This window comes from Dromiciops gliroides, chromosome 1 (assembly GCF_019393635.1).
Source record: "Dromiciops gliroides isolate mDroGli1 chromosome 1, mDroGli1.pri, whole genome shotgun sequence".
NCBI classification, from domain to species: Eukaryota; Metazoa; Chordata; class Mammalia; order Microbiotheria; family Microbiotheriidae; genus Dromiciops; species Dromiciops gliroides.
This window is the reverse complement of record NC_057861.1, coordinates 2,086,925-2,110,038: the sequence shown is the minus strand read 5'-3', so window position 1 is coordinate 2,110,038 and position 23,114 is coordinate 2,086,925. Positions and strand designations below refer to the sequence as shown.

The 23,114-nt window shown below is 54.8% G+C and overlaps 2 protein-coding genes across 4 annotated transcripts in view; both read right to left on the bottom strand.

The window, feature by feature from the left end:
- The window catches only part of PPIL2 (peptidylprolyl isomerase like 2), a 29,518-nt gene extending 22,345 nt beyond the window's left edge, over positions 1 to 7,173 (bottom strand). Inside the window, exons 1-7 of one of the 3 annotated variants that reach the window (XM_043977325.1) lie at positions 7,007 to 7,173; positions 6,673 to 6,722; positions 5,862 to 5,907; positions 4,967 to 5,029; positions 3,987 to 4,038; positions 1,963 to 2,014; positions 1,355 to 1,446 (exon numbers count right to left, since the gene is read on the bottom strand). In XM_043977325.1, the coding sequence (XP_043833260.1) occupies positions 1,355 to 1,446; positions 1,963 to 2,014; positions 3,987 to 4,038; positions 4,967 to 5,029; positions 5,862 to 5,907; positions 6,673 to 6,722; positions 7,007 to 7,038 (387 nt within the window). In that variant the 5' untranslated portion in view covers positions 7,039 to 7,173. The remainder of the gene's footprint in view (positions 1 to 1,354; positions 1,447 to 1,962; positions 2,015 to 3,986; positions 4,039 to 4,966; positions 5,030 to 5,861; positions 5,908 to 6,672; positions 6,723 to 7,006) is intronic. The other 2 variants (XM_043977324.1, XM_043977322.1) reach the window with 2 other exon arrangements.
- An 894-nt stretch (positions 7,174 to 8,067) lies between these two features.
- On the bottom strand, positions 8,068 to 21,233 carry SLC7A4 (solute carrier family 7 member 4). The gene is made up of 5 exons (XM_043989264.1): positions 21,135 to 21,233; positions 14,797 to 15,850; positions 12,662 to 13,308; positions 10,671 to 10,779; positions 8,068 to 9,456 (listed from the first exon to the last, which is right to left on the bottom strand). The coding sequence occupies exons 2-5, from the start codon at positions 15,776 to 15,778 to the stop codon at positions 9,260 to 9,262; spliced, it is 1,935 nt and encodes a 644-aa protein (XP_043845199.1). The 5' UTR covers positions 15,779 to 15,850; positions 21,135 to 21,233; the 3' UTR covers positions 8,068 to 9,259.
- Between the last annotated feature and the right edge of the window lie 1,881 nt (positions 21,234 to 23,114).

The window sequence follows — 23,114 nt, the reverse complement described above, 5'->3', positions numbered from 1 at the left end:
ACCTCTCCTCCAGTGGGCCCCTCATCCATGTATCTCACCCATGGTACACGTGGGCCTCAGCCAGGGCAGTGCACAGGTGTCTCATCCATCATGCGCTCTGTGGCTCTCAAAGCCCTGTCCTCACAACTACCCCACGAGGCAGGCAGGCGGCACAAGGATCATGAGCCCATGTGGAAGAGGCCACAGAGGCTTGTCACTTTGGAATGACGTGACCCCACGGCCCAGCTGAGGGGCACACGACATAGGTTCTGCACTGGGCTCTCTGGCTCCTGACCCTGGGTCGCCTCACAAACAGATCCAGAGGCGGCCTTTGGGGGAGTTCTGAACACGGCCCTCCACGCCTCCATCAGTTCAGGGTTTCCCACCAACCCTGCAGCGCTTGGCCCATCTCATCAGCTGGTCAGTGGCTTCCCATGAGTTCTCCACAACGCGCTGGGGCCCCTCAGCTCCCACCTCGCTATGTTCATGGCCTGAACGAGCCACGGAGGACAAGGACCCACCCAGAACACAATCCCTGCCTCAGACTCGCGCAGCAGGAAGTGGCTGCTTTACTCAAGCAACTGCGTGAACGCCCCCAGGCCCCTTGCTGGACATCTCTACGGTTTTATGATTTTATGAGGCGGCAGGGGAGTCAGGGGACGCCCTAGAGCCAGAGCGGCAAGGGCCACGGCTCTACAACTTAGCAGATGTGTGACCCTGTGACATAAGCTACTCCCCTTCCCCGAATGAATGAGGCCTCAGCCTCCCCGTCTGTGCAAAGGGTAACGGCTGAGCTTGCATCTCTTCCTAAGCCTTGGCAGTGAACAGAACCTTCTCCTCACAGCAGCCTCATGAGGGAGAGAGGGCCAGGGCCCCATTTTACAGAGAAGGAAACTGAGGCTCAGAGAGATCAGAAGAGAAACGCACACCCAGGCTTCTGTAGCCTCTTTTCACCCTACCATGATACAAATAGATTCTAAGGACCACCGGACCACCCCCACCATTCCTCACCTGAGGAACTCCTAGACATTAGTCCTGCCCAGGAACCCCCAAGGATGAGAGCAACCTAGCAGCACCTGCCGGAGGCAGCCACATTGAGGAAGGAAGCAAGCACCTACTATGTGCCAAGTACTAACTGAGTGCTTTATAAATATTTCACTTGATAACCCTGAGGGGCAGGTGCCATTCTGATCCCCATTTTACAGTTGAGGAAACTGAAGCAGAGTTAAGTGACCGGCCCAGGGGCAGCATTTGCACTCAGGTCTTCCTGACCCCAGGCCCAGTGCTCTCTCCACTGGGCTGCCTCCAAGGACAGATCCTGCAGTCTGTCTGAGACTAAGCCACAAGGAGGCATGTCCCAGGGCAGAAAACCCACCTCGTACGCATACACGTTGCCAGTGGGCTTGATCGCCACGATGTGGGAGTTGTTGGTGAAGACGGTGAACAGCACCGGACAGTGGTATTTACCTGGAGATAGGCCACACATTCATTGGAGCCGCCGCCCTGTAGTCTTAGACACCCAGCTAACACCGAAGGTGGCCCGTGGAAGCTCAGGAGCCTGCAGCTGAGGCCACCGTGAGAGCCAAGCCTCATCCCCTCCCTTACAGGCCCGCCCACCAGCCTCCTGAAAGGTCTCCCTGCCTCTGCTCTTCCCATGAGCTCCTAAGGAATAGATCAGATGAATCATCCCAGAACTTCCAGTGGCCCCTGCAGCCCACTGAAAAAAGGACCGCTTCCTTCCGCTGACCTTCAAGGCCCCAGGCTTGGAATGGCCTGCCCACTCCCAGTGTCTCCTATAAGGCCAACATCTCTCTGGGCCCGGCTTCCACAAAACAATCCCCGTCTCTTCTCAGGCCTCAAGGACACCATCGGGAGTCAATCGCTGCCGTCTGTGAGCTCTCCCCCTGCAGACCTGCCTCTCCTAAGGACAGGGGTGATGCCTCCTTCCCCTTCAAGCACAGACCCAGAAAGCAGAGCACCCACCTTCATTATTCTTGCTGAAGTTCAGCTTGATCAGAGACTTGGCATCCAGCTTCTAAAAGACCAAGCAAAGAGACCTAAAATTAAAGGAGTCACTGAACTTCAAACTGTATCAGATTTACATTTAAAAAGGAGGATTCTGCTAGTCATCTACTGGCCTTGATCCTACAATCACTACCCCCAAGCCTTTATAAAGGCCGTGCCCCCTGCCTAGAACGCTCTCCTCGGGAGCCTGGGCAGAAGGCCTCTCCCCATCTTCCCAGTTGCCAGGACTCTGCTGAAAGCAGGTCTGTTTTCTGGTTACTTAGACAAGACTTTGAATGGGCTTATTCATGTACATGTTGTGTCTCTCAAGGCCTGTTTCACTTTGTGCCTTGGTATACTCTGCATAACGTTGTGAGTAAATAACAGGGTTTGGGGAATGCCCAAAGGCCCCCGGGAGGGGATTGACTGGATTGATTAACTCACTTAAAAGTTAACTCCTGCCTGGCCCTCAAGGTGTGAACTCTGACCTCAACACGGGACCACCCTCAAGTCCAGGGAACCAATGGAGTTGGCTGATGCTAGCCAATGAGCTTGAAGCAGGGTGGAAGGCCCGCCTCTCCTCTGGACACAGAAAGGGCTTCCAGGGGCTCTTACTCAAAGTGAGACTCTGGGAGGTGCCGCAGGTGGCAGAGGACTTGGAGAAAGAAGGAAGCCAGGCTGAGCGCCATCTTTCCTCTAGGCTGGATGGGCCTTTTCTTAACTTTCTCTCTTTACTAATACTTGGTATACTTTAATAAATGCTTAAGGCCCCCAAACTGGTGCTAGAGCTTCTAATTTATAAGTAACAACTATATTAGAAACCCCAGCTGATTTTCCCTACACGAGACAGAAATAGGCAACCACATAATTTTACACACCATGATGCCTAGCACAGTGGAGGCGGGTGCTTTAAAAAAAAATAAATAAATGAAGCACCTATGATGTGCCTGGCACTGTTAAACATTTTACAGTTCTCTCATTTGATCCTCACAGCCACCAAGGGAGGTGGGTGCTAGCTAGCCCAGCGCCCTCGTCGCCCAGCAGACAAACAGGCGCCTTGAGGAGAGGGCCTGGGCAGTGGGGGCTCACGCCCATCCCCATGCTCCCTCCACCCAGCAGGCCACTTTAGCTTCAAATGAATGAATACCCCAGAAGCTAAAGAAACTCTGACGTTTCTGAAGGGAATGATTTCCACTGAGGTTCCTGTTTTGTAATTAAAGTTGCTGCTTATAATTAAGTCTTCTCTGGCTACGTTCAGAAGGAAAGGGAGGGCCAGCAACATCCTCAGCCAGGCGCATCAGAACACAGCCCAGGGGCATCAGAACACAGGTATGGCAGGTGGCAAAGCCTGCAATGACCTTCCACTCTGGACCTGAGCACCTCCTCCTTCCTCCTAGCCTGCAGTTCCAAGACCAGCGCTGTCCACACCTGCCCAAACACCACTCTCTTCTTGGGGCATTCCAGAGCACACAATGCAGGAGCGGGAAGGGGCCCTACCCTATCGCCCCATTTTATGGACAGGGACACTGAGGCAGGAGAAGGCAGTGGGGTACAGTTGAAAGAGGCCCGGATTTGGCCTCAGCAAGCCTGGCTTTGCATCTCGTCTCTGCCGATTACTCCTCGTGTGACCTCAGGCCCATCACTCAGCCTCTCTGGGCTGACCGAAGGGTCTCATATACCTGTAACCCACTAGGAGAGGTGGGGATGGAAGGGAGGAAGGAAGAGGGGGAGGGAAGAGGGGAGGGGGCCCACGCTCCAGTGCCCCGCCTTCTCTGGCATCTGGTTCAGGACTCCTGAGGGCAAGTCTTCAGCTGGACTGGAGTTACTGAATCAAGCACAAGTGGACATCACGGCTCAGCCAGAGGTCACTGCCCAGGGGCTTGCTCTCGGCCAAGAGCAGCTGAGAAGCCCCCAGGCCCTTCCCCATACTTAGCACCTGGGAGAGGAGGCTCAGAGATCCCCTTCCCCCATCAGCACAGGCCTGGGCACCGGGGCCCACCTACCTCCCCGCTGCTGGGGTTGGTCCCATACTTCTTTATCCAAGGCACGATATTCCTGAGGGGACATGAGAGAAAAGAAGCCCCGTTCAGCGCGGCAGCTCTTGGGTCCCCTCAGAATGGGAATGTCCATCCCCCTGCCCTGCAGCTCTCGGACAGCAAGGGCCCCGGAGCCCGCTCTCTGGCCCAGGCCTCCCTGGGTGAATCCGTGTGACATAACAGGACCTTTACTGTGGCTTGAACACAACAAGGACGGGTTCCTGCAGAGGCCCCTCCTGAGAAGGGTCTGAGTGTCAGCCAGCCCCCACGTTCTCAGTCCACAAGAGGGGGAGGTCACGGGCTCTCAGCCTCTCTGCGCCTCAGTTTCTCCAGCTGTAAAGTGTGGAGCCTGGTGCTGTGTCAGTCAGTAACCGCTGACTCAGCGCTGTGGCTCCTTAGAGCCTGAGCCCGTGCTGAGGATGAGGGCACAATCACACCCCAGGGCTCACCAAGCGTCTTCCAAGCCCCAATTCCAGCTGCCCTGAGTGAGGCAGGTGGCACCAGGCTCAGTGAGAACGTAAACAGGGCTGGGGGCAGGAGTGGATGGAGCACCGGCCCTGGAGTCAGGAGGACCTGAGTTTAGATCTGGCCTCAGACACTTGACACTTACTATGTGACCCTGGGCAAGTCACTTAACCCCAACTGCCTTACCCCCCCCAAAAAAAAAGAGACAGGGCTGGCTCATCCTGTCTGTCAAGGGGCCCACGAAGTCTATGATTAGATTAAAAGAGGGGAGACCTTAATGACGCTGAAAGGGCCTTCCAGCACAGTGCTTCCATCCACCATTAGGGCAAAAGTGCCTGAGGCCCCCCAGCACCTCCAGGGGACCAAACCCAAGCTAAACTGCAGCTTCGACCACAGCAGAGGCCCAAGGCCCTGAGGGGTCAGTCAGAGATGCAGGCCAGCGGCATCTGCCACACCTGCCCCACAAGATGGGAGACACTTACAGTAAGTCAAAGACGACTCCGTCGGGCGTGCACACCGGATACTCGAACGGCTGCAGAGACAAGCTGAGACACAGACACACGCTTCGGTCAGTTGAGGGGGCGAGCCAGCGGCCACATGGGCTCCTCTGCACATCCCATTGCCGGCCAATGACACCACAAGACACGAGTCCAGTATGACGCCTCCCCCGCCCCTTGCCCTGTCCATCCACTCAGCAGTCAAGCAGGGGATCAGCCTGGGCCCGGCCATCCCAGGGCCTGGCCTCAGACTCTGCCTTGGATACTTCCTACTGTGTAACCTTTCACAAGGGTCTCCATGTCCTCACCCGGGCCTCTCCGGCCCTCCCACCCTCCCATCTGGGCCTTCCCTCTGCAGCCTTCCTCATGTGGGGCCTGCGTGGTCTCTGCCTCAGTGTCCTTCCTCCCCCATGGCCTGCAGACATGATGAGCCCTTCCTAAGGCTCGGCCGTCCTCAATGGACTCCTCCACTCAGAGCCCCTCAGCAGCCCGTTATCTCCTCAGCTTGGCATTCAAGGCCCTCCACGCCTCCTGTTCCGGGAAGCGGAATGAGATCCCCACCGCTGGCAGGTCAGGCGCTGCCCTCGCGCTCCTCTCCCCAGCCCAAAACTCGCTCCCTTCCCTGGCCACCTGGATGCCAGGCCGCCCCATGAAGAGGGTGGCGCCGGAGTCCCCAGAGCCAGCGCTTTCTCACAGATGCCTCTTCACCAGTTCATCCACCTGGTACCGGCCTCTCCCTGCAGTCTCCAAGCTCCCCGAGAGCCCATGCCCTGCCTCACTTGTCCTTGAACCCAGAACGCTGACGCTGAATGAACGGGCATTGACCTGGCCCCTGGCACCCTGGAGAGGAAAGCGAGCAGGGGTCCGAGGAAGAGCTCACCTGCAGTGATCGAAAGGTAAGCGACGGAAATTTGCCTGTGGGAGATCTGGGAGAAGCAAACAGGAGAGTCGGCGTCACCTGCTGGGCCGAGGGAGGCGAACTCTGGAGGCCAAAGCCCACCCGGAGCCCACCATCCCTCCCGCCGGGACACCTCCCCAGAGTCCTACTGGGACACCTCCCCAGAGTCCTACTGCCCCCCCATGGAGGAGGAGGTGAAGGGGGGCACAGAGAGGGAGGGAAGAGAGGGAGGGGGGCACAGAGAGGGAAGAGGGGGCACAGAGGTGGCGCACAGAGAGGAAAGAGGGGGCACAGAGAGGGAGGGAAGAGGGGGAGGGGGGCACAGAGAGGGAAGAGGGGGCACAGAGGGGGGGCACAGAGAGGAAAGAGGGGGCACAGAGTGGGAGGGAAGAGGGGGAGGAAGGGAGGGGGCACAGAGGGGGAAGGGGACACAGAGGGAAGAGGGGGAGGGCGAGGGAGGGGGTACAGAGGGGGAGGGAGGGAGAGAGGAGAGATCACCCCTCCCCCTAGTTTGCAGGCCCCCCAGGCCGGGCCGTGAGCTGGAGGGCGGACAGAGGCCGCCAGAGACAGCGGGAAGGGAGCAGGGCCCGGGGAGGGAGCCGGGCCCGGGGAGGGAGCAGGGCCCGGGGAGGGAGCCGGGCCGGGGAGGGAGCAGGGCCCGGGGAGGGAGCCGGGCCGGGGAGGGAGCCGGGCCCGGGGAGGGAGCAGGGCCCGGGGAGGGAGCAGGGCCCGGGGAGGGAGCCGGGCCGGGGAGGGAGCAGGGCCCGGGGAGGGAGCCGAGCCGGGCACTCACCCGGCTTCTTGCCGCCGTAGAAGTGCGTGTACTCGGCGCACGTTATGTACCTGAGGAAGAAGCCGAGCGTCAGCCGCTGCCTGAGCTCAGCCACAGTCGGGTGGGGGGGGGGGGGGGGCGCTCCAGCCCTGGCTCCGCCCCATAACCAGGAGCAGGTCCGAAGGGGGGTGGAGGAGTGAAGGAGGAGGGGTCCCGCCCGCCGCCCCCGCCGCCGCCTCCACGAAGCCCTCCCGGAGCCCGGGCCCGGGCATCTCTAAGCGCCCTCCGCCCCGCTCCGGAAACCTCCAAGCCCCCGGCCCCGAAGAGCGCTCGGGGATTCCGGGCAGGCCCTCACATCTTATCCTTCTGGTGCTGCCGCTTCCCCATGGCGGCTGCGGGGTGGGGGCCGGGGCCGGCCCCGAGCCCAGGCTCCTTCTCCGCCTCCTCTCCGCTCGGCCCCCTCACGGACCGCCGGCCGGCGGCCCTCGCAGCACTACTTCCGGAATGCCTCCAGAACTTCCGGCGAGCCCTCCGGAAATCCTAGGTATGCCGGGAAATGTAGTCCTGCGGCCCGCAGGGAGTACCGCGCTATCACGGAGTATGCGCGGGGCGGGTTTGAGCGAAGTCTTTGGAGAGGTGTGGCCTGTGACGTCATGGAGGCGGGGTCCCGCATGAAGATTAAGGCGTTCCGACCCTCCCCACGAATGACAAGGGAGCAAGGGACCCCTGAGACGAACCCCTGCGATCTGGAGATCTCCTAGGACCGTAGGGGCCTGGACGCTAGGGCCCTTCTTGTACGACCCCTCATTTTACAGATGGGGAAACTGAGTCACCAAGCGGTAGTCACTAGTCCAAGGTAGTAACTAGCAAATGTAGGAATTCGAACCCAGGTCCTCTGGCTCCAGATCTAGCACTCTCCATTGTGTAACCCATTTCATCCAGTCCCTTCATTTTTGCAGATGGGGAAACCGAGGCATATTTGTCCAAGGACACATAGGCAGTGAGTGGCAAATGTAGGTCCTCATCTCCTCCAGACCCCTCATTTGACAAATGAGGGTTCTAAGGTCCAGGGGGAGAAGAAACACTTTGGCCCTCACCAGCCCCTGAGTTAGTTGCCAAGGCAGCCACATGGATCCCATTCAGTTCAACAGCCAGGTACCAAGCGGCCCCTGCAGGTGACAGGCCAAGGAGCAGCTGAGGAAATCAGGGAACTCACCTGGGAGCCAAGAGGCCTGGATTAATGCTGGAGAGAGCATTAGAGCCCGTATGACCTGAGGCAAAGGACCTGCCCCCTCGGACTTGGGGCTCTGCTATGCTGAATCAGCTGCACCAGTGTGCACCTGCTCTTTTGTTTCTGTGGGCGGTGCCTGTGGATGGTGCCGGTCTTAGAAATGAAAACAGCTTCCTATCATGTGAAAATAGTTTTGACCGAGAGCACCCCAGACCCCGCTTTCAGAGCCGCTGCCCTGATGAGAACATGGAAGCCCAGGGAAGTGAACCCGGGTCTTCTGACTCCAGCCAGTGCCTCCTTCCCCTACAGGGATGAGTTTCAGGCTGGGGTCATGGCCCAGTCTGGGTCTGCGGTTGAACCCTAGTTTGTAAGGAAGGCTAGTCCTCTGGGCCTGCAGACTGTCAGGGAGCCCGTCCATGCATCCTGCACATACACACCACACACGCACACACCGGAGCTTAGCTTTCTATATACAGCTTGCACACCCTAGTTGTCTCTGCATCGTCCTCCCCAGCAGAACTCGAGTCCCTTGAGGGCCTTCCTCTGTATCCCAGTGTGCAGGATCCTTTGCAAACACTCTGACAAGCCGTGGGCATTGCTGAGAAAGCGCCACTGGAGCCTGGGCTGCCGTGCAGGGCCTCACGCCCACGGCCAACAAAGGATGAGGTCGGCTCCCTCAGAAGCCTCATTTCTCCACTGTGGGCTCAGTGACTGATGGGGGCACCTGGCAGAGGAGGGGACCAACAATACTTGCTCATGGATTGATCCCCCCACAGAAGTCCCAGGCCTCGGAGGTAGGAAAGGAACCGCTAAGTCTCAGCACTTCGTCACTGTCAGATCTGACTCTCCCCTTCCCTGGGCCCATTTCTCCCTTTGTTGAGAACAAAGACACTACTCCGTGTGGGTTGTTGGTATCATTCTTGATCACTTAGCCCAGATGGGTACCAGCTGCCTCTGTGGCAGACAGCACCAGCAAAGAAACCCGTCTAAATTGCTCAGCATCATCAGCCACCCTTGCCAGACACCTCCAAGCTCTGCTCCTCACCTACTGTGCCCTTGCGGGTCCCTGTGACTCACTGGAAGTAAGGGCTCCTCTGTGGGCGCTTCCCCCAGCCCACTGCCCCGCATGCCCCACCCCAGACACACAGCTACGGGGCCCCCCTTCCAGAGTGGCTCCTCATAGGGGCCTCAGGGTCAGGCCAACAGGAGGAGGGCAGGGAAAGGGGGTGAGTGAGAACAGCCCCCCCCCATATTCTTCCTTCCAGTTGGGAGGGGAGGCTCCAAGGATGCTGGGAGAGAAGTATAAGGGTTGGGGGAGGAGGGGCTGGGCCTGCCAGCCCCTGGCAGTGAGGGCCATTCTGAACAGTCTGCTGGGCATCAGCCGCTACTCCCCGGGCTGGCGGTGGCACTGGCAGGAGGTCCTGAGCTGGCCTGGCCTGGGGGCTGCACTGCTTCGACGGTCTCCTCCAGGCTCCCACTGGGGAATACCACGTAGCGGGTGCTGCCTGAGCCCGGAGGATCCTGCACATTCTCCTTACTGTGCCTGATTCCATAGCCAAAGTAGACGCCGAGCCCTGTGGGGAGAGAGGAAGGTCAGGCTCCAAAGGGGCCTGGGCCCACCTGAGATGCGGAGAAGTCCGGCCAGGCAGATAGGGACCTGAGGACTGAGGCATACCAGGAAACCTCAAAGGAGTCTAGAGAAGGGAAGACTTGGCAGGACATGGCGTCCCCAAAGTCTCCGAGCTGTCAGGGACATCAGAGGCTTCTCCAAACCCTATGAGATCAGGCAAAGAGCCCAGGTGCTCCCCCAGCCTCTGCCTGAACACCTCCAGTCACGGGAAACTCATTCCCTTTTGAGGCAGCCCATTCTAATCATTAGCAAGGGTTTCTGGACATCAAAGAGAAATATAGCAGTGTTTAATAGTCTGATGGGTCATTGCGGGAAAGAGGTGCTGGAGCTGTTCTGTTTAGTTCTTCAGGGCAGAAGCCTCCCATTGGTAAAGGGGGTATAGGCCTTCATGTAAGGAGACACTGCCTAACAAGGAAAGCTGTCCAAAAGAGAATGGGGGAGGCCATGAATTCCCCATAACCTCAGGGCTTCCACAGAGGTCAGATGACCCTTTCTGGTTCAGGGATGCTGGGCTAAAAGAGGGGTCCTCGACCTGGGATTAAGGACTCATTGTAAAAAAAAATTTTTTAAAAAGAACTTGTAAAATAAAATAAAAACAAAAAAGAACTCATTATGTTAAAAATATCTTGATAACTATTTCGATATTCTGGGTTTCCTTTGTAATCCTGCATATTTTATTTTGTGCATTTAAAAACATTACCGTGAGAAGGGGTCTCCAGGCTGTCACAAACAACCTGGTCAGACCTCCCCCTCCCAGGTCCAGATGCTCTCCTTTGAGGTCTGATCTGCTGGGGGTGGGGGGAGGGTCCAGCCAGACCAAACCAGACCAGACAGACCTGGAAGGTTTATTGAAAGTTTCCACTCTCTGATCCCTCCTCCCCACCAACCTGATCCCTCAAAGTGAGCCCCTAGCAGATGGTAAAATGGTGACAGTTCGTTTGAAAGGGATAAGACCCCCTCCTCAGAGCAGGGACAGAATGTAGAGTGGAAGGCAGAGGACAGAGCTCCTGGCCCACAGTAAATGTCTTGTGTTCAAGTGCAGTGGTATGATGAAGTGCCAGTGGTTCCCTGCCCTAGAGAGATCCCGCAGCACCCCTCAGAACGAGAAGCACCTCTGAAGTACCTCTTGTCCACTTTGCCTTTCACTGGGACACTCACCTACCAGCAACCAGATAGCGAAGCGCAGCCAGGTCATATAGCTCAGCTTCAGCATGAGACAGATGTTCAGAAGGATGCTCAGGGCCGGAGTCAGGGGCACCCAAGGGATCTAGGAGACAGGGGAGGGTGAGGCTGAGGTGAGGGGTAGTAGGGAGAGAGTGGGAGAGGGGAACAGGGCAGGTGGGGGTGGGATCTAGTCAGTCCCCTGCCCCAGGGAAAAAGTGGCTCAGAAGTAGACACTGGAGTACCAGGGTTGTTAACAGCTTAACTAAGGCCTCCCTCCTTCACCTGCACTGGCTCCCCATTCCCTCTCTCTCCTCCCATATCAAAACAACCCCTTCAGGCTTCACCAGGGGTAAAGAGAGATTGGGCGCAGAAGCCAGTTTTGTTTAGAAGTATACAAACAAACAGGAGCTGGAGCAGGGGCCAGCAGGTGACTTGGTGGGTGTGTGAGCAGGCACGTATGTCCTAAAGGGGATTCTAGGACCCCCAGAGGTCCCCTCTGGCTCTAAGATGTTGGGATGTGTAACTCAGCAAGTGTGAAGAGGATTTGCACCCAGGTGGAGGTGGAGTCAGAACGTTTTTTGAGGCAATCATTTAGTCAGTCAACAAGCAGGTATCAAGGGCCTACTCTGTGTTAAACACTGTGCTAAGCACTGGGGCATTGTGCATAAGTGTGTGAGTGCTCCTTGGGAATGAATAAATGAATGAATGAAAACTATGTGTGAAGCACTATCAGACAAAGCCCTGGGCTAAATAAACCAAACTCATTCTCTTTCCCCTAACCTTCTCCCTCTCCCTCCCTTCCTCATTACTGTCAAGGGCACCACTCTCCTCCCAGTTCCTCAGGCTTCCAATCCAGGAGTCATCCTGAACTCCTCACTATCTCTCACACCTTCCCCACACACATATCCATGCCATATCAATTTCACCTCTGCAGCATCTCTTGTCCCTTTCACCTTTGCAATTTTGTTGTTGATTTCACCTCTGCAGCACCTCTTGTCCATTTCACCTTTGCAATATCTCTGTTGATTTCACCTCTGCAACATCTCTTGTCCAGTTCACCTTTATAATATCTCTCCTTGATTTCACCTCTTGTCCATTTCACCTTTGCATTATCTCTTGCATATGCAACCCCCTTCTCTCTTCCGCCCCTACCCCCACCCCAGTGTAGACTCTCAGCACCTCACACCTGAACTATGGCATTATTAAGCTGTAGGGGAGAGGAGGGTCTGCCTGCCTTGAGTCTCTCCCCACTCCAGTCTATCCTCCATTCAGCCACCAAAGTGATTTTCCTAAAGTGCAGGTCTGAGCATGTCACCCCCTACTTGATAAATTCCAGTGACTCCCTATCGCCTCCAGGATCAAATACAAAACGCTCTGGTTGACATTCAAAGCCCTCTATAACCTTGTCCCCTCCTACCTTTCCAGTCTTCCTATACCTTACTTCCCCAGTACCTTCACTTTGGTGCAATGACATTGGCCTCCTGACTGTTGCATGAACAAGAGCCTCCATCTCTCCACTCTGGGCATTTTCTCTGACTGTTTCTTTTTTTCTTTTCTTTTTTTCTGTGGGGCAATGAGGGTTAAGTGACTTGCCCACAGTCACACAGCTAGTAAGTGTCAAGTGTCTGAGGCCAAATTTGAAGTCAGGTCCTCCTGAATCAAGGGCTGTTGTTTTATCCACTGTGCCACCTAGCTTCCCTGCTCTGTCTGAAGCCTGGATCACTGTCCTCTGCTCTGACCATGGACCTCCCTGATTCCTTTAAGTCCCAGCTAAAATCCCATCTTCTAAAGGAAGTCTTCCCTCTGTGATGATCTTTAGACAGGGCTTGTTGACTGACAAGTGTGTGACTTGATGAGCCCTGAGGTTCCTTTAAGTTTGGTGAGTCCATGATTCTGGGAATGAGGGAAATTAGATGGGAGGGCAAAAGGGCTGAGAAAGTGGAGGTAGGAGGCAGGGGAGGCTTCAGCTGAGGGAGGAAGGTTACCTGGAAGGTGTCCTGGCTTGGCTGCTGCTGATGGACACCAAGGAGGAGTAGGCTGAACAGGAAGACCAAGCTGCAGAGAACCAGCAGGAAGGTGGAGCACCAGCGGGGCAGGTGCAGGGGGGAATCCCCAAAGATAAGCACGCAGTTGAGCCCAATAGCAGACACCATGAGTCCCCCCAGGGCCCAGGTCACAGCAGCCCCTGAGCCACAGTGCGTGCTCAGAAAGGGCAGGTAGGGCCGCCAGGCTAGTTTGAGTTGACCCGGCTCCGGGGTCTCGGCCTGAGTGGCCCCCACCAGCTGCAGCCTGTCAGAGAAGGACTCGTATTCCTTGGAGGGGGGGCCCGGGCTGGGTGGGGCTGGTGGGGATCCCGGGGCTGGGGCTCTCTGGAATCGAAGGATGATGATGCTGGCCGCCACAAAGGTATAGGCCAGCAGTGTCCCAATCGACAAGAACTGCACCAGGGACTCCAGGTCTAAGATCAGGGCCAGCAGGGCCATAAGACTTCCAAACGCGACTATAGCCACTACTGGCACCTGGGTCTTGGGGTGCACGTGGGCAAACACCTGGAAGAAGAGTCCATCTGCAGCCATGGCATAGACGATTCTTGGCAGGGAGAAGAGATTGCTGAGCAGAACAGTGTTCATAGCTGTAGGAGAGGCCCGGAACCAGGTCAGCTCAGGGTGCAAGGAGGGAAAGGGAGGGGGAACTCAGGGACAAGCTGGGGCAGGGAGCTTGGCTGGCTCCCTAAGCCACTGCAGGCAGAGATGCCGATGCTCCTCCCCTAATCCCCGCCTGACCACCAGAGGCTAATAGTAACGATCACACACACCTATATCTCCTATGTTATCTCACTGGATTGACACAAGAACCTGTTGAGAGAGTGTTATTATCATCCCCATCTCTGGATGAGAAAACTGAGGCTAACAGATGACTTGCCCAGGGCCACACAGCTAGATAATTGTCTGAGGCTGATTCAGTCAGGTCTTTCTGACTCCAGCGCCAACATTCCATCTGCTATGACACACAGCTAGACAACTTAGGTTCTACAGTCAGGGAGGTCGCCCCAGGAGAGCCCTCACTGGGAAAGCGTCAGGCAGAAGCCCTTACTTAACCTACCTGGGCCTCGACATCCCATCCGCTGGGAAAAGACTCAATCTTTTTTCTTTTTCTTTTTTGCAGGGCAATGAGGGTTAAGTGACTTGCCCAGGGTCACACGGCTAATTAAGTGTCAAGTGTCTGAGGCTGGATTTGAACTCAGGTCCTTCTGAATCCAGGGCTGGTGCTTTATCTACTGTGCCACCTAGCTGCCCCCAAGACTCTTGATTTTAAATATTTGTGTCAATTCCCAATAGGGCTTGCAAAGCAGACTTTTATTAAATATGTTTGAGGCCCAAGTTTTTTTTTTTCCCCCATTCTATGGGTGCTCTTTTCATTGTAGCTATATTGATTTTACTCATGTAAAAGCTTTTTGATTTTATGTAATTGAAATTGTCTATTTCAACTTTTAAAATTGATACTGTCCCTTCTTTGGTTACTTCATAGGTGTGAAAGCTATCTCCTGTTCTCTGTTTTTTTATCATAATCATCGTATAACTAACATTTCTATAAATCTTTAAGTCTACCCAAATGCTTTACATGCATGGTCTCATTTAATCCTCACAACGACCATGGGAGAGAGGTACTATTATCATCCTATCTGACATATGAGGCAGCTGAGCCCCAGAGAGGTGCAGAGACTCACCCGGGGTCACACAGCTAGCAAGTGTCTGAGGCAGGATTTTAACTCAGGTCTTCCTGACTCCAGATCCAACACTCTATTGATGCGCCCCCCGGTGGCCCCCTTTGTGACTCGGCCATCTGGCAGTTATCGTGGCATAGTTCACCCTTTATGTGGCCCTGCAGTCAGACTGCCCAAAAGGCCTCGTCATGGCCAGGCCAGGACTGCTCCCCCTTGAATGCAGGGGAGGACCAAGGGGGTGGACTTCACTGAAACAAATCATGACCAGACTAGTGAGCCACAGGGAGCCTCAGACAGGCCTGACTGGGCCCAGGGCAGAACTGAGATAACCCCATGTGGGAGCCCTGTGAGAACAAGGATGCAGGTCTGGCCCCAAACCTCCCTCCTGCCACTCACCACAAATGGATCCCACGGCCACAATGAAGCCTGCCCAGCCATAACCACGCCGGTAGAAGGCGTCGGCCAGGGCCGACTCGGGGTCCAGGCTGTGCCAGGGCACCATCAGGGTCAGGACCATGGACACCAGGATGTAGACGCCAGCCACCAGGCTCAGGGAGATGGCGATGGCCATGGGCACTGCCCGTTTGGGGTTCCTGGCCTCTTCGCTGGAGGCAGCGATGACATCGAAGCCCACGAAGGCGTAAAAGCAGGTGGCGGTGCCTGCCAGGATGCCCGAGAAGCCGAAAGGGGCAAAGCCGCCCTCCTGCGAGCTCCAGTTCCTGGGCTGGGCCAGCACGAAGCCTAGGATGACGATGAAGACAATGACGCCCAGGCTAAGGGCAGAGAAGATGTGGTTGAGCCAGGAGGAGACACGGGCCCCACAGGACACAAAGGCAGCAGCGATCAGCAGGATGCCCGCGGCCAGGAAGTCTGGGTAGCGGGCGAGGAAGGGCACCTGCCACACACCCACATGGGTCTCTGTGAAGTTGCGGATGTGGTGGCTGAAGATGGAGTCCAGGTAAGCGCTCCAGGCCCGTGCCACGGCGGCGCCCCCGATCATGTACTCCAGGAGCACGTTCCAGCCAATGAGGAAGGCCCAGAGCTCGCCCATGGACACATACGTGAACATGTAGGCTGAGCCTGTGCGTGGCACACGGGCCCCAAACTCCGCATAGCACAGGGCCGCCAGCAGCGAGGCCACGGCAGCGATCGCAAAGGAGATGAGCACCGCTGGGCCGGCCAGCTCTTTGGCCACGGTGCCTGTGAGCACATAGAGCCCCGAGCCCACCATGCCACCAATGCCCAGCAGCGCCAGGTCCAGCGTAGACAGGCAACGCCTCAGGGACGTCTCCATCATGGCGTCTTCCAATGGCTTCAACCGGTTGAGCTTCTGGCAGAGACGGGCCAGGCTGGCGGCACTGGGCAGCCCCCACGCCATGCTGAGGAAACGGCTGGGCCCAAGGGCCTGGGCAAGGAAGAGGTGGAGGAGGGGCACGGAGCCAGCACCTGTCTGGTGGGGCAGAAAAAACAGATAGCATCTGAGCTCCAAACACAGGCCTGCCCACCCACCATCCAACCCCAGCCTATCCTTATCCCTTGGCATCAGTCAGTCAGTGAGTTAACAATTTTGTTGTTGTTGTTGTTGTTTTGCTTTGTTTGTGGGGCAATAAGGGTTAAGTGACTTGCCCAGGGTCATATGGCTAGTAGTTAAAAATTTTTTAAGGCTTCCTATTCTTGGTTTTGTTTTGTTTTTTATTTAATCATAAAAGAATTTTATTATTTTCCAGTTACATGTAAAACATTTTCAACATTTGTTTTCATAGATTTTTTTAGTTCCAAATTTTTCTCCCACCCTCCCTTCCATCCCCCCTCCCCAAGACAGAAAGCAATCTGATATGGTCTATACATGTACAATCACAGTTCTTCATTAGTCATGTTGTGAAAGAAGAATCAGAACAAAAGGGAAAAACCTCAAAAAAGATAAAACAACAACAACAAAGTAGAAACAGTCTGGTTCAATCTGCATTCAGAATCCACACTTCTTTTTTTCTGGATGTGGAGAACATTTTCCATCATGAGTCCTTTGGAATTGTCTTGGGTCATTGCACTGCTGAGAAGAGCCAAGTCTATCGCAGTTGATCATCACACAGTGTGGCTGTTACTATGTATAATGTTCTCCTGGTTCTGCTCACTTCACTCAGCATCAGTCCACTTAAATCATTCCAGGTTTTTCTAAAATCTGCCTGCTCATCATTTCTTACAGCACAATAGTATTCCATTACATTCATATACCACAACTTGTTCAGCCATTCCCCACTTGATGGGCTTCCCCTCAATTTCCAATTCTTTGCCACCACAAAAAAAAAAAAAGCTGCTATAAATATTTTTGTACATGTGGCTCCTTTTCTGTCTTCTATGATCTCTTTGGGATACAGAACTAGTAGTGGTATCACTGGGTCAAAGGGTATGAACAATCCCATAGCCTTTTGGGCATAGGTCCAAATAAGAAGAGAAAAATCATGGACCCTGCCCCTCAAGAGGCTTACACTGTAGGTTGCAAAGAACTATGAACTTCCAAGACACATATAGTGTAAAAGCAAAGTAATCTCAAGGAAGATTCTGATACTGGGAGGACTGGAAAATCTCTGTCCCCTTATCTCTCCCTTCTCTCTCTCTCTCTCTCTCTCTCCCCCTTTGCCCCCTCTTTCTCTCTTTCTCTCCTCTGTCTCTCTCTCTCTGTCTGTCTCTGTCTCTCTCTGTCTCTCTCTCTTCTCTCTCTCCCCCCTCTCTCTCCACTCTCTTTTTTCTCTCTTTCTCTCCTGTCTCTCTCTCCTCTTTTTCTCTGTCTCTGTCTCTCTCCCTCTCTCTCTCTCCCTCCCCCTCTCTCTCCCCTCTCTATCTCCACTCTCTTTTTTCTCTTTTTCTCCTCTCTGTCTCTCTGTCTCTGTCTCTCTGTCTCTGTCTCCTCTCTGTCTCCCCCTCCCCCCCACTCCATGATTTCCCATGGATTTAATGATCTTTTCCATAAAGATGACTTACAGATGTCTATATCCAGCCCCATCTTTCCCCGAACGTCAGGCCTTCATCCCCAACTGCCCACATGGCATTTCAGACCGCATGTCCAGGACCCATCTCAAACTCAGCAAGTCCAAATCATAAGGCATTCTCCTTCCCACCAAACTCATCACTTTTCCAAACCTCGCAGTATCTGTCAAAGGCTTGACCATCCTTCAGTCCCCCAGGTGTGTGAGCTAAACATTCCATTCAGCTCCTCCCTGTCCCTCACCCCATAGATCCAGTCAGTGGCCCTGATTTCCCCCAATGTGGCCCACCCTGCTGGCCATGTGATTCTCCTACAGTGTAGACCTAACCACATCACTGCCCTGCCCTATAAATCCCGGTGGATACAGGCCTATTGCCGCTAAAATCAAATGTCAGTGGCAGCTCTAACCTGTCTTTGAGCCTCATTGGCTCACTCGCTTTGCCACCCTCTTCAAGCCAGCCAAACTGGCCTTGTTCTTTACACTAGACACTTTGTCTCCCATCCCCCTGCCTTTGCCGTGACTTGTCCCCATTCTTGGAACACCATCCCTCCTCACCTCCACCTCAAAGAGTCTCTCTCCCAGAAGCAGCTCAGGCACCACTTTCTACCTGAAGCCTTTTCTTATTCCTCCAGCCGCTCATGCAGCTCAGGCATCCCAAACGCCTGGGGATCTCACTGCTCTCCATTGACTAACTTTATATTTATTCCACATATAGTTATACATGCATATATAAGTAGTTTCCTAAGCTGGCATATATGTGTGTGTATGTGGTGCAGTGGGTAGTCAGGAGGACCTGAGTTCAAATCTGGCCTCAGACAGTCACTAGCTATGTGACCCTGGGCAAGTCACTTCATCCTATTTGCCTCAGTTTCCTCATCTGTAAAACAAGCTGGAGAAGGAAATGGTAAACCCAATAAGGGGTCATGGAGAGTCAGACGACTGAAAAATGACTAAACAACATTTACACATACATATGTATACACATTCACACTTAGAAAAGTTATATTTAGGGGGGCCGCTAGGTGGCGCAGTGGATAAAGCACTGACCCTGGATTCAAGAAGAACTGAGTTCAAATCTGGCCTCAGACACTTGACACTTACTAGCTGTGTGACCCTGGGCAAGTCACTTAACCCTCATTGCCCCGCAAAAAAAACAACAAAAAAAGATATATTTGTCTATTTGCAGGAGGCATAAATACGTATATGTGTATATATATTTATAGGAGGTGTATATATATATATATATATATGAATGTTATATATATTGCAGGAGGGATGTGTATATGTTTATACATATATACACATATATACATACGTGTGTATATAATATACACATCTGCACATATACTTGCTGTCTCCCCCATTGCAACATAGAGTAAGATCCTTGAGAGAGGAGAAGCAGCTTTTTCATCCTTTGTGGTTCTATCCCCAGTACCTGGTGCACAGTCGGTGCTTAGTAAATATTTGTTTTCATTGATTGATTGGGGTGTTTTCCAAGTCAGGACTAAGGTGTGACCTCCTCTGCTCTCCATCCTAAGCCAGATCCAATCCAAGCCTCAGGAAAGGCCCAGAGAAGCCCCTGGATACCAGTGTAGACTGGAGCAGGAGGAGGAGAGCTGAGAGGAGAGGTGTGAGGACAGGGCTGGAGCCCAGGGCCCCACTCAGTCCATAGAAATAGCCCACTCCCCAATTTGTTCTGCAGCCCCACGTCTGCTTCCCAGACACATGTGGACAAACACAGAGCCCTTCACCCAATCTAGCTGCCCCAGCTGGTTTCACCAGCCTGGCCTGCCTCTCTCTACCACCAAGGCCAGATTTCTCCATTAAGGAGGGCAGGGAAAGCCAGATCTCTCTCTCTCTCTCTCTCTCTCTCTCTCTCTCTCTCTCTCTCTCTCTCTCTCTCTCTCTCTCTCTCTCTCCCTCTCTCTCTCTCTTTCTCCCTCTCTCTCCCCCTTCCTGGGGAGGGACAAGACTAGATCTCTCCACTAGTGGGAGAGAGGGGACAAGGCTGAATTTGTTTCTGTTGCGGGGAGGAAAGGGATCAAGTGGGACACCCCGCTATGCAGTGGGGTTGGGAAAAAGGGAACTACCCCCCCGCCCCCCCCCCCGGCTCTCTCCCTTGACTAGGAGCTAAGGAGCAGGATAGAAACCTGAGACTTCAGTTCGTGTCATCAACTCCAGGCAGGCCTGGCAAGGCGGAGGCTAGAGCCACCCCCCCTTCTCCAAGGAAACTGGGAGCGCCCCAGCTCCCAGCCTCTCTACCTCTGACACTGCCTGCTGGTCAGGGGCGGCTCCCAGGAGCTCACAGGAGCTGCCATCTGTGCTTTCTGACAGAGGGCCAAGTCCCTGTAGGGACTGCCATCTACCCCTGCCCACAGTCTGCTAGGCCCCCATCCCTTCCCACCACCTACTTCTCCCTATGCGTCAGCTTTTCCCTTCACCTCATCCCTACCTACCGGCCCCTTCTCCCTTCTGCTTCACCAAAACCTCATCCCTGCCCATCCCCCAACTCTCCCTCCCCTCCCCTTCAGCCTGGCCTCCCCCTCCCCATCCCACCTGCCCCTGGGCTTCATCCTTCCTCTCCCCAGCCATTGCCTCTCTGCACCCTTCATCTCTCCCTCCAAGCTCTTGTCTGGGCATTCCCATCTCTCCCCCTCAACCTTGTCCCTGGCTTCTATCCAGAACTCTAGCTAGCTCCTCTCCTCTCCAGCCCAGTGTCCAGCTGGCCTCTCACACCCCTTCCCTCTTCGGACTTTCCTCCCCCACCCCCTACACCCCCTCGGGCTCTGATCATCCACAATTCAGGCCTCCGGCTCCTCCACATACTCTGGCGCTAATTGCTCTGGGAGAGGGAGAGGGGGAGGCAGGAGCCACATAAGGCAGCCCTTGGGGGCTGCGCCTCTCCCCCACCCCATCACTGTCACATGAGGCTAAGTTTAGCAGTTTGGGGAGCGGAGAGGAGCAGTGTGATGGAGAAGGGAAGGACTGAGGGGAGCAGGTGGGGCCGGATGGAAAGGAAGGCAGCCCAGGAGATAGCCTTTCTCCCGGAGATCAAAATGGAGTCAGGCTGGCTGGCTGGCTGGGAGGCAGGCCAGGGCCTCTGGGGCAAAGTGTCCCCGAGGGACGTTCCTTTCCCAGATCAGTCTCCCGAAAAGAGGGCCCCCCTCGCTCCCAGCGGGGGAAGTTGAAGGGGGAGTCACTGGGCACGGTCCAGGCGCAAGGCTGCTCCTTTAGCCAGGTTGGGGGGGGGGGAGCAGGGGCGGGGGCGGGGGGCAAGTCCAACTTTTCCGGATCACCCCGACCCGCCCTGAGGGCTCAGGTCAGATTCTCCCGGCCTGGGAGGTGTCGCGGTTCTGGGGACAGACCCGCCCACCCGGGAGAGACCCACACCCCAAGCCAGCCAGGGCTGCAGGCTCCGCTGCCGCCTGGGATGCTCAGCACCACAGCCAGCTCCGGAGCCGCCAGACTGGCCCACACAGCCCCGCCCTGCCCAGTCCAGTCCCCAGACACCCTCCAGGTCCCAGACCTGCACCCTCAGCCCCCAGGCCTCCTCCTCTCCAGCCCCAGTCCCAGGGCCCGCTCCAGCTGTCCCCGATCTGAGATGTTTCCTCCTGTCGCCCCCCAGGCCAGAGCGGGATCGGGGGCAGAGGGGACGGGGGAGGGGGGGAACGAACAGTCAGTCAGCCCATGGGTGGGGACGGGGAGGGGGGAATGAAGGAGATGCTGCGGAACTCGGCGCAAGAGACCCACCTGCAGCCTTGGCGGCGGCTCCTTCAGACTCCAGCCCCGCCCCAGACCGCTCAGCCCCGCCCCGACTGCCGGGCAGGTCCGCCCAACCCGGCCAGGGGCGGGGGGAGGCGGAAAGGAGCGCTCCCCAGCACCCTCGTGGAGTTCCAATGGGAGTGAGGGGCGGGGCACTCTGTACTGACCCCCCCCCCTCACCACTGGCTTGTCTCTACTGACCCTTATCCCCCCCCACTGGCCCCTCCCTACTGACTCTCACATTCCCATTTGCCCTCCATACTGATCCTCGCCCTTCCCACTGGCCCTTTGTACAGACCCTCACGCCCCCATTAGTCCCTCCATACTGATCTAACCCTTAACCCCCCTCCTGACCGATTTCTATCGATCCTTAGTCCCCCACTAGTGCCTCCACGCTGACCTTAACACCCCACTGGTCTCACTGACCTTTTACAAATTCCTTCCACCTGGCCCCCATTAATCCCCTTCCTGCCAAGCCTGACCACTCACTGCCCCCTTCCTTTTTCCATGCCCTCTGTGCCCCACCTACCTTCCCTCCATCACCCTCCCTACAATGATCCCTGCTGGTGTGGTTATCACCCTCTCCTCCCAGCCCCTCAGAGACTTTCGTCGTTGTCCTCATGATTACAAGCCCCACTCATATTATCAACCCATTCTGACCCAACAAGCATTTGTGAAGTACTGGCTTTATGCTAGGTACCGTGCTAAGAGATGGAGACACACACACACACCTGCCCTCAAGACACTTACATTCTGTGGGGAAGGTGCATGTGGAGGAGGAAAATTCAAAATATTTGGAAAGCAAATGGTGGGAAGAGTGAGCTGGGGCTTGACTGAAGGGCTTGGAAGAGGGGGCTCCTGAGCAGAGCCTAGAAGGAGGTAGGGATCCCAAGGAAGCAATCAGCAGGTCAACAGGCACTGACTTCACACCTACTGCTATAGGCCAGGCACTAGCTAAGAAGGAGGCACTGAGGGGCAGCTAGGTGGCGAAGTGAATAGAGCACTCACCCTGGATTCAGGAGGATCTGAGTTCAAATCCGACCTCAGACACTTAACACTTACTAGCTGAGTGACCCTGGGCAAGTCACTTAACCCCAATTGCCTCACCAAAAAAAAAAAAAAAAAAAAAAAAGAATGAGGCACTGCCCATTCTAGAACAAACAGGAAGGGACAGAAGAGAGGAGAGAGCCTTATAAGCATGGGGCCCAGCCTAGGGAAAGGCGGAGGTGGGAAGCAGATTATCCAATGGGAGTCCATTAGGAGGAGTGATATGAAGCCACTATGGAAGGACAGGCTAATAGAGCTACTGCTTTGTGGATAGCCTTAGACATTTACTAACTGTGTGAAGCTGGGCAAGTCAGTTTCCTCATTTGTAAAATGGAAACAATAATAGGACCTACTTCCCAAGGTTGTAATGAGAAAAAATTAGATACTATTTTTAAAGGTTGTTGCAAACCTTAAAGTACTATGCAAATGCTATCTATTATTACTAATATTCTAATGATATTGTTATTATTATGGGTAATTGAGTCACACTTTCTAACTATAACCCAAGAAATCAGCTTTGGTTTTTTTGTTGCTTCATTCTTTGTACTCAGATCCCCAGAGCCTAGCATAATGGTCAGCAGATAGTAGGCACTTTCTAAACATTTGTTTATTAATTGACTGGCTGTGTTTCTAAACATTTGTTTATTAATTGACTGGCTGTTTGGAACCCCAGACCATCTTACAGCCATGTGTTGGAGTTAGGGCATGTGGGGTTCTGTGCAGAGGTAGACAAAGGGAACTAAGGTCTTTTGCAAATGCACCAACTCCAGGCACCTTTGAATATACTATTTATGGGTAAGTAGGATAAGAATAAACTCAGGGGTTGTAAACTTCCTCAGAAGTCAAGCATTCTTTGATCATTCCCCTTGTTTCTGCTGAGAGACAGGGTCTAGTCTAACCATGTGGCTTTCTCATACCCCA

Bases quoted from the DNA above. Each gene is read 5' to 3' on its own strand.
- SLC7A4 (XM_043989264.1), bottom strand. From the start codon at position 15,778: ATGGCGTGGGGGCTGCCCAGTGCCGCCAGCCTGGCCCGTCTCTGCCAG. The intron at 13,309-14,796 runs GTGAGTGGCAGG...CCTCTCCTACAG, and splicing joins GGCCGTGGGATCCATTTGTG to CTATGAACACTGTTCTGCTC. The intron at 9,457-10,670 runs GTGAGTGTCCCA...CTCTCCCCACAG, and splicing joins CGCTATCTGGTTGCTGGTAG to GGCTCGGCGTCTACTTTGGC.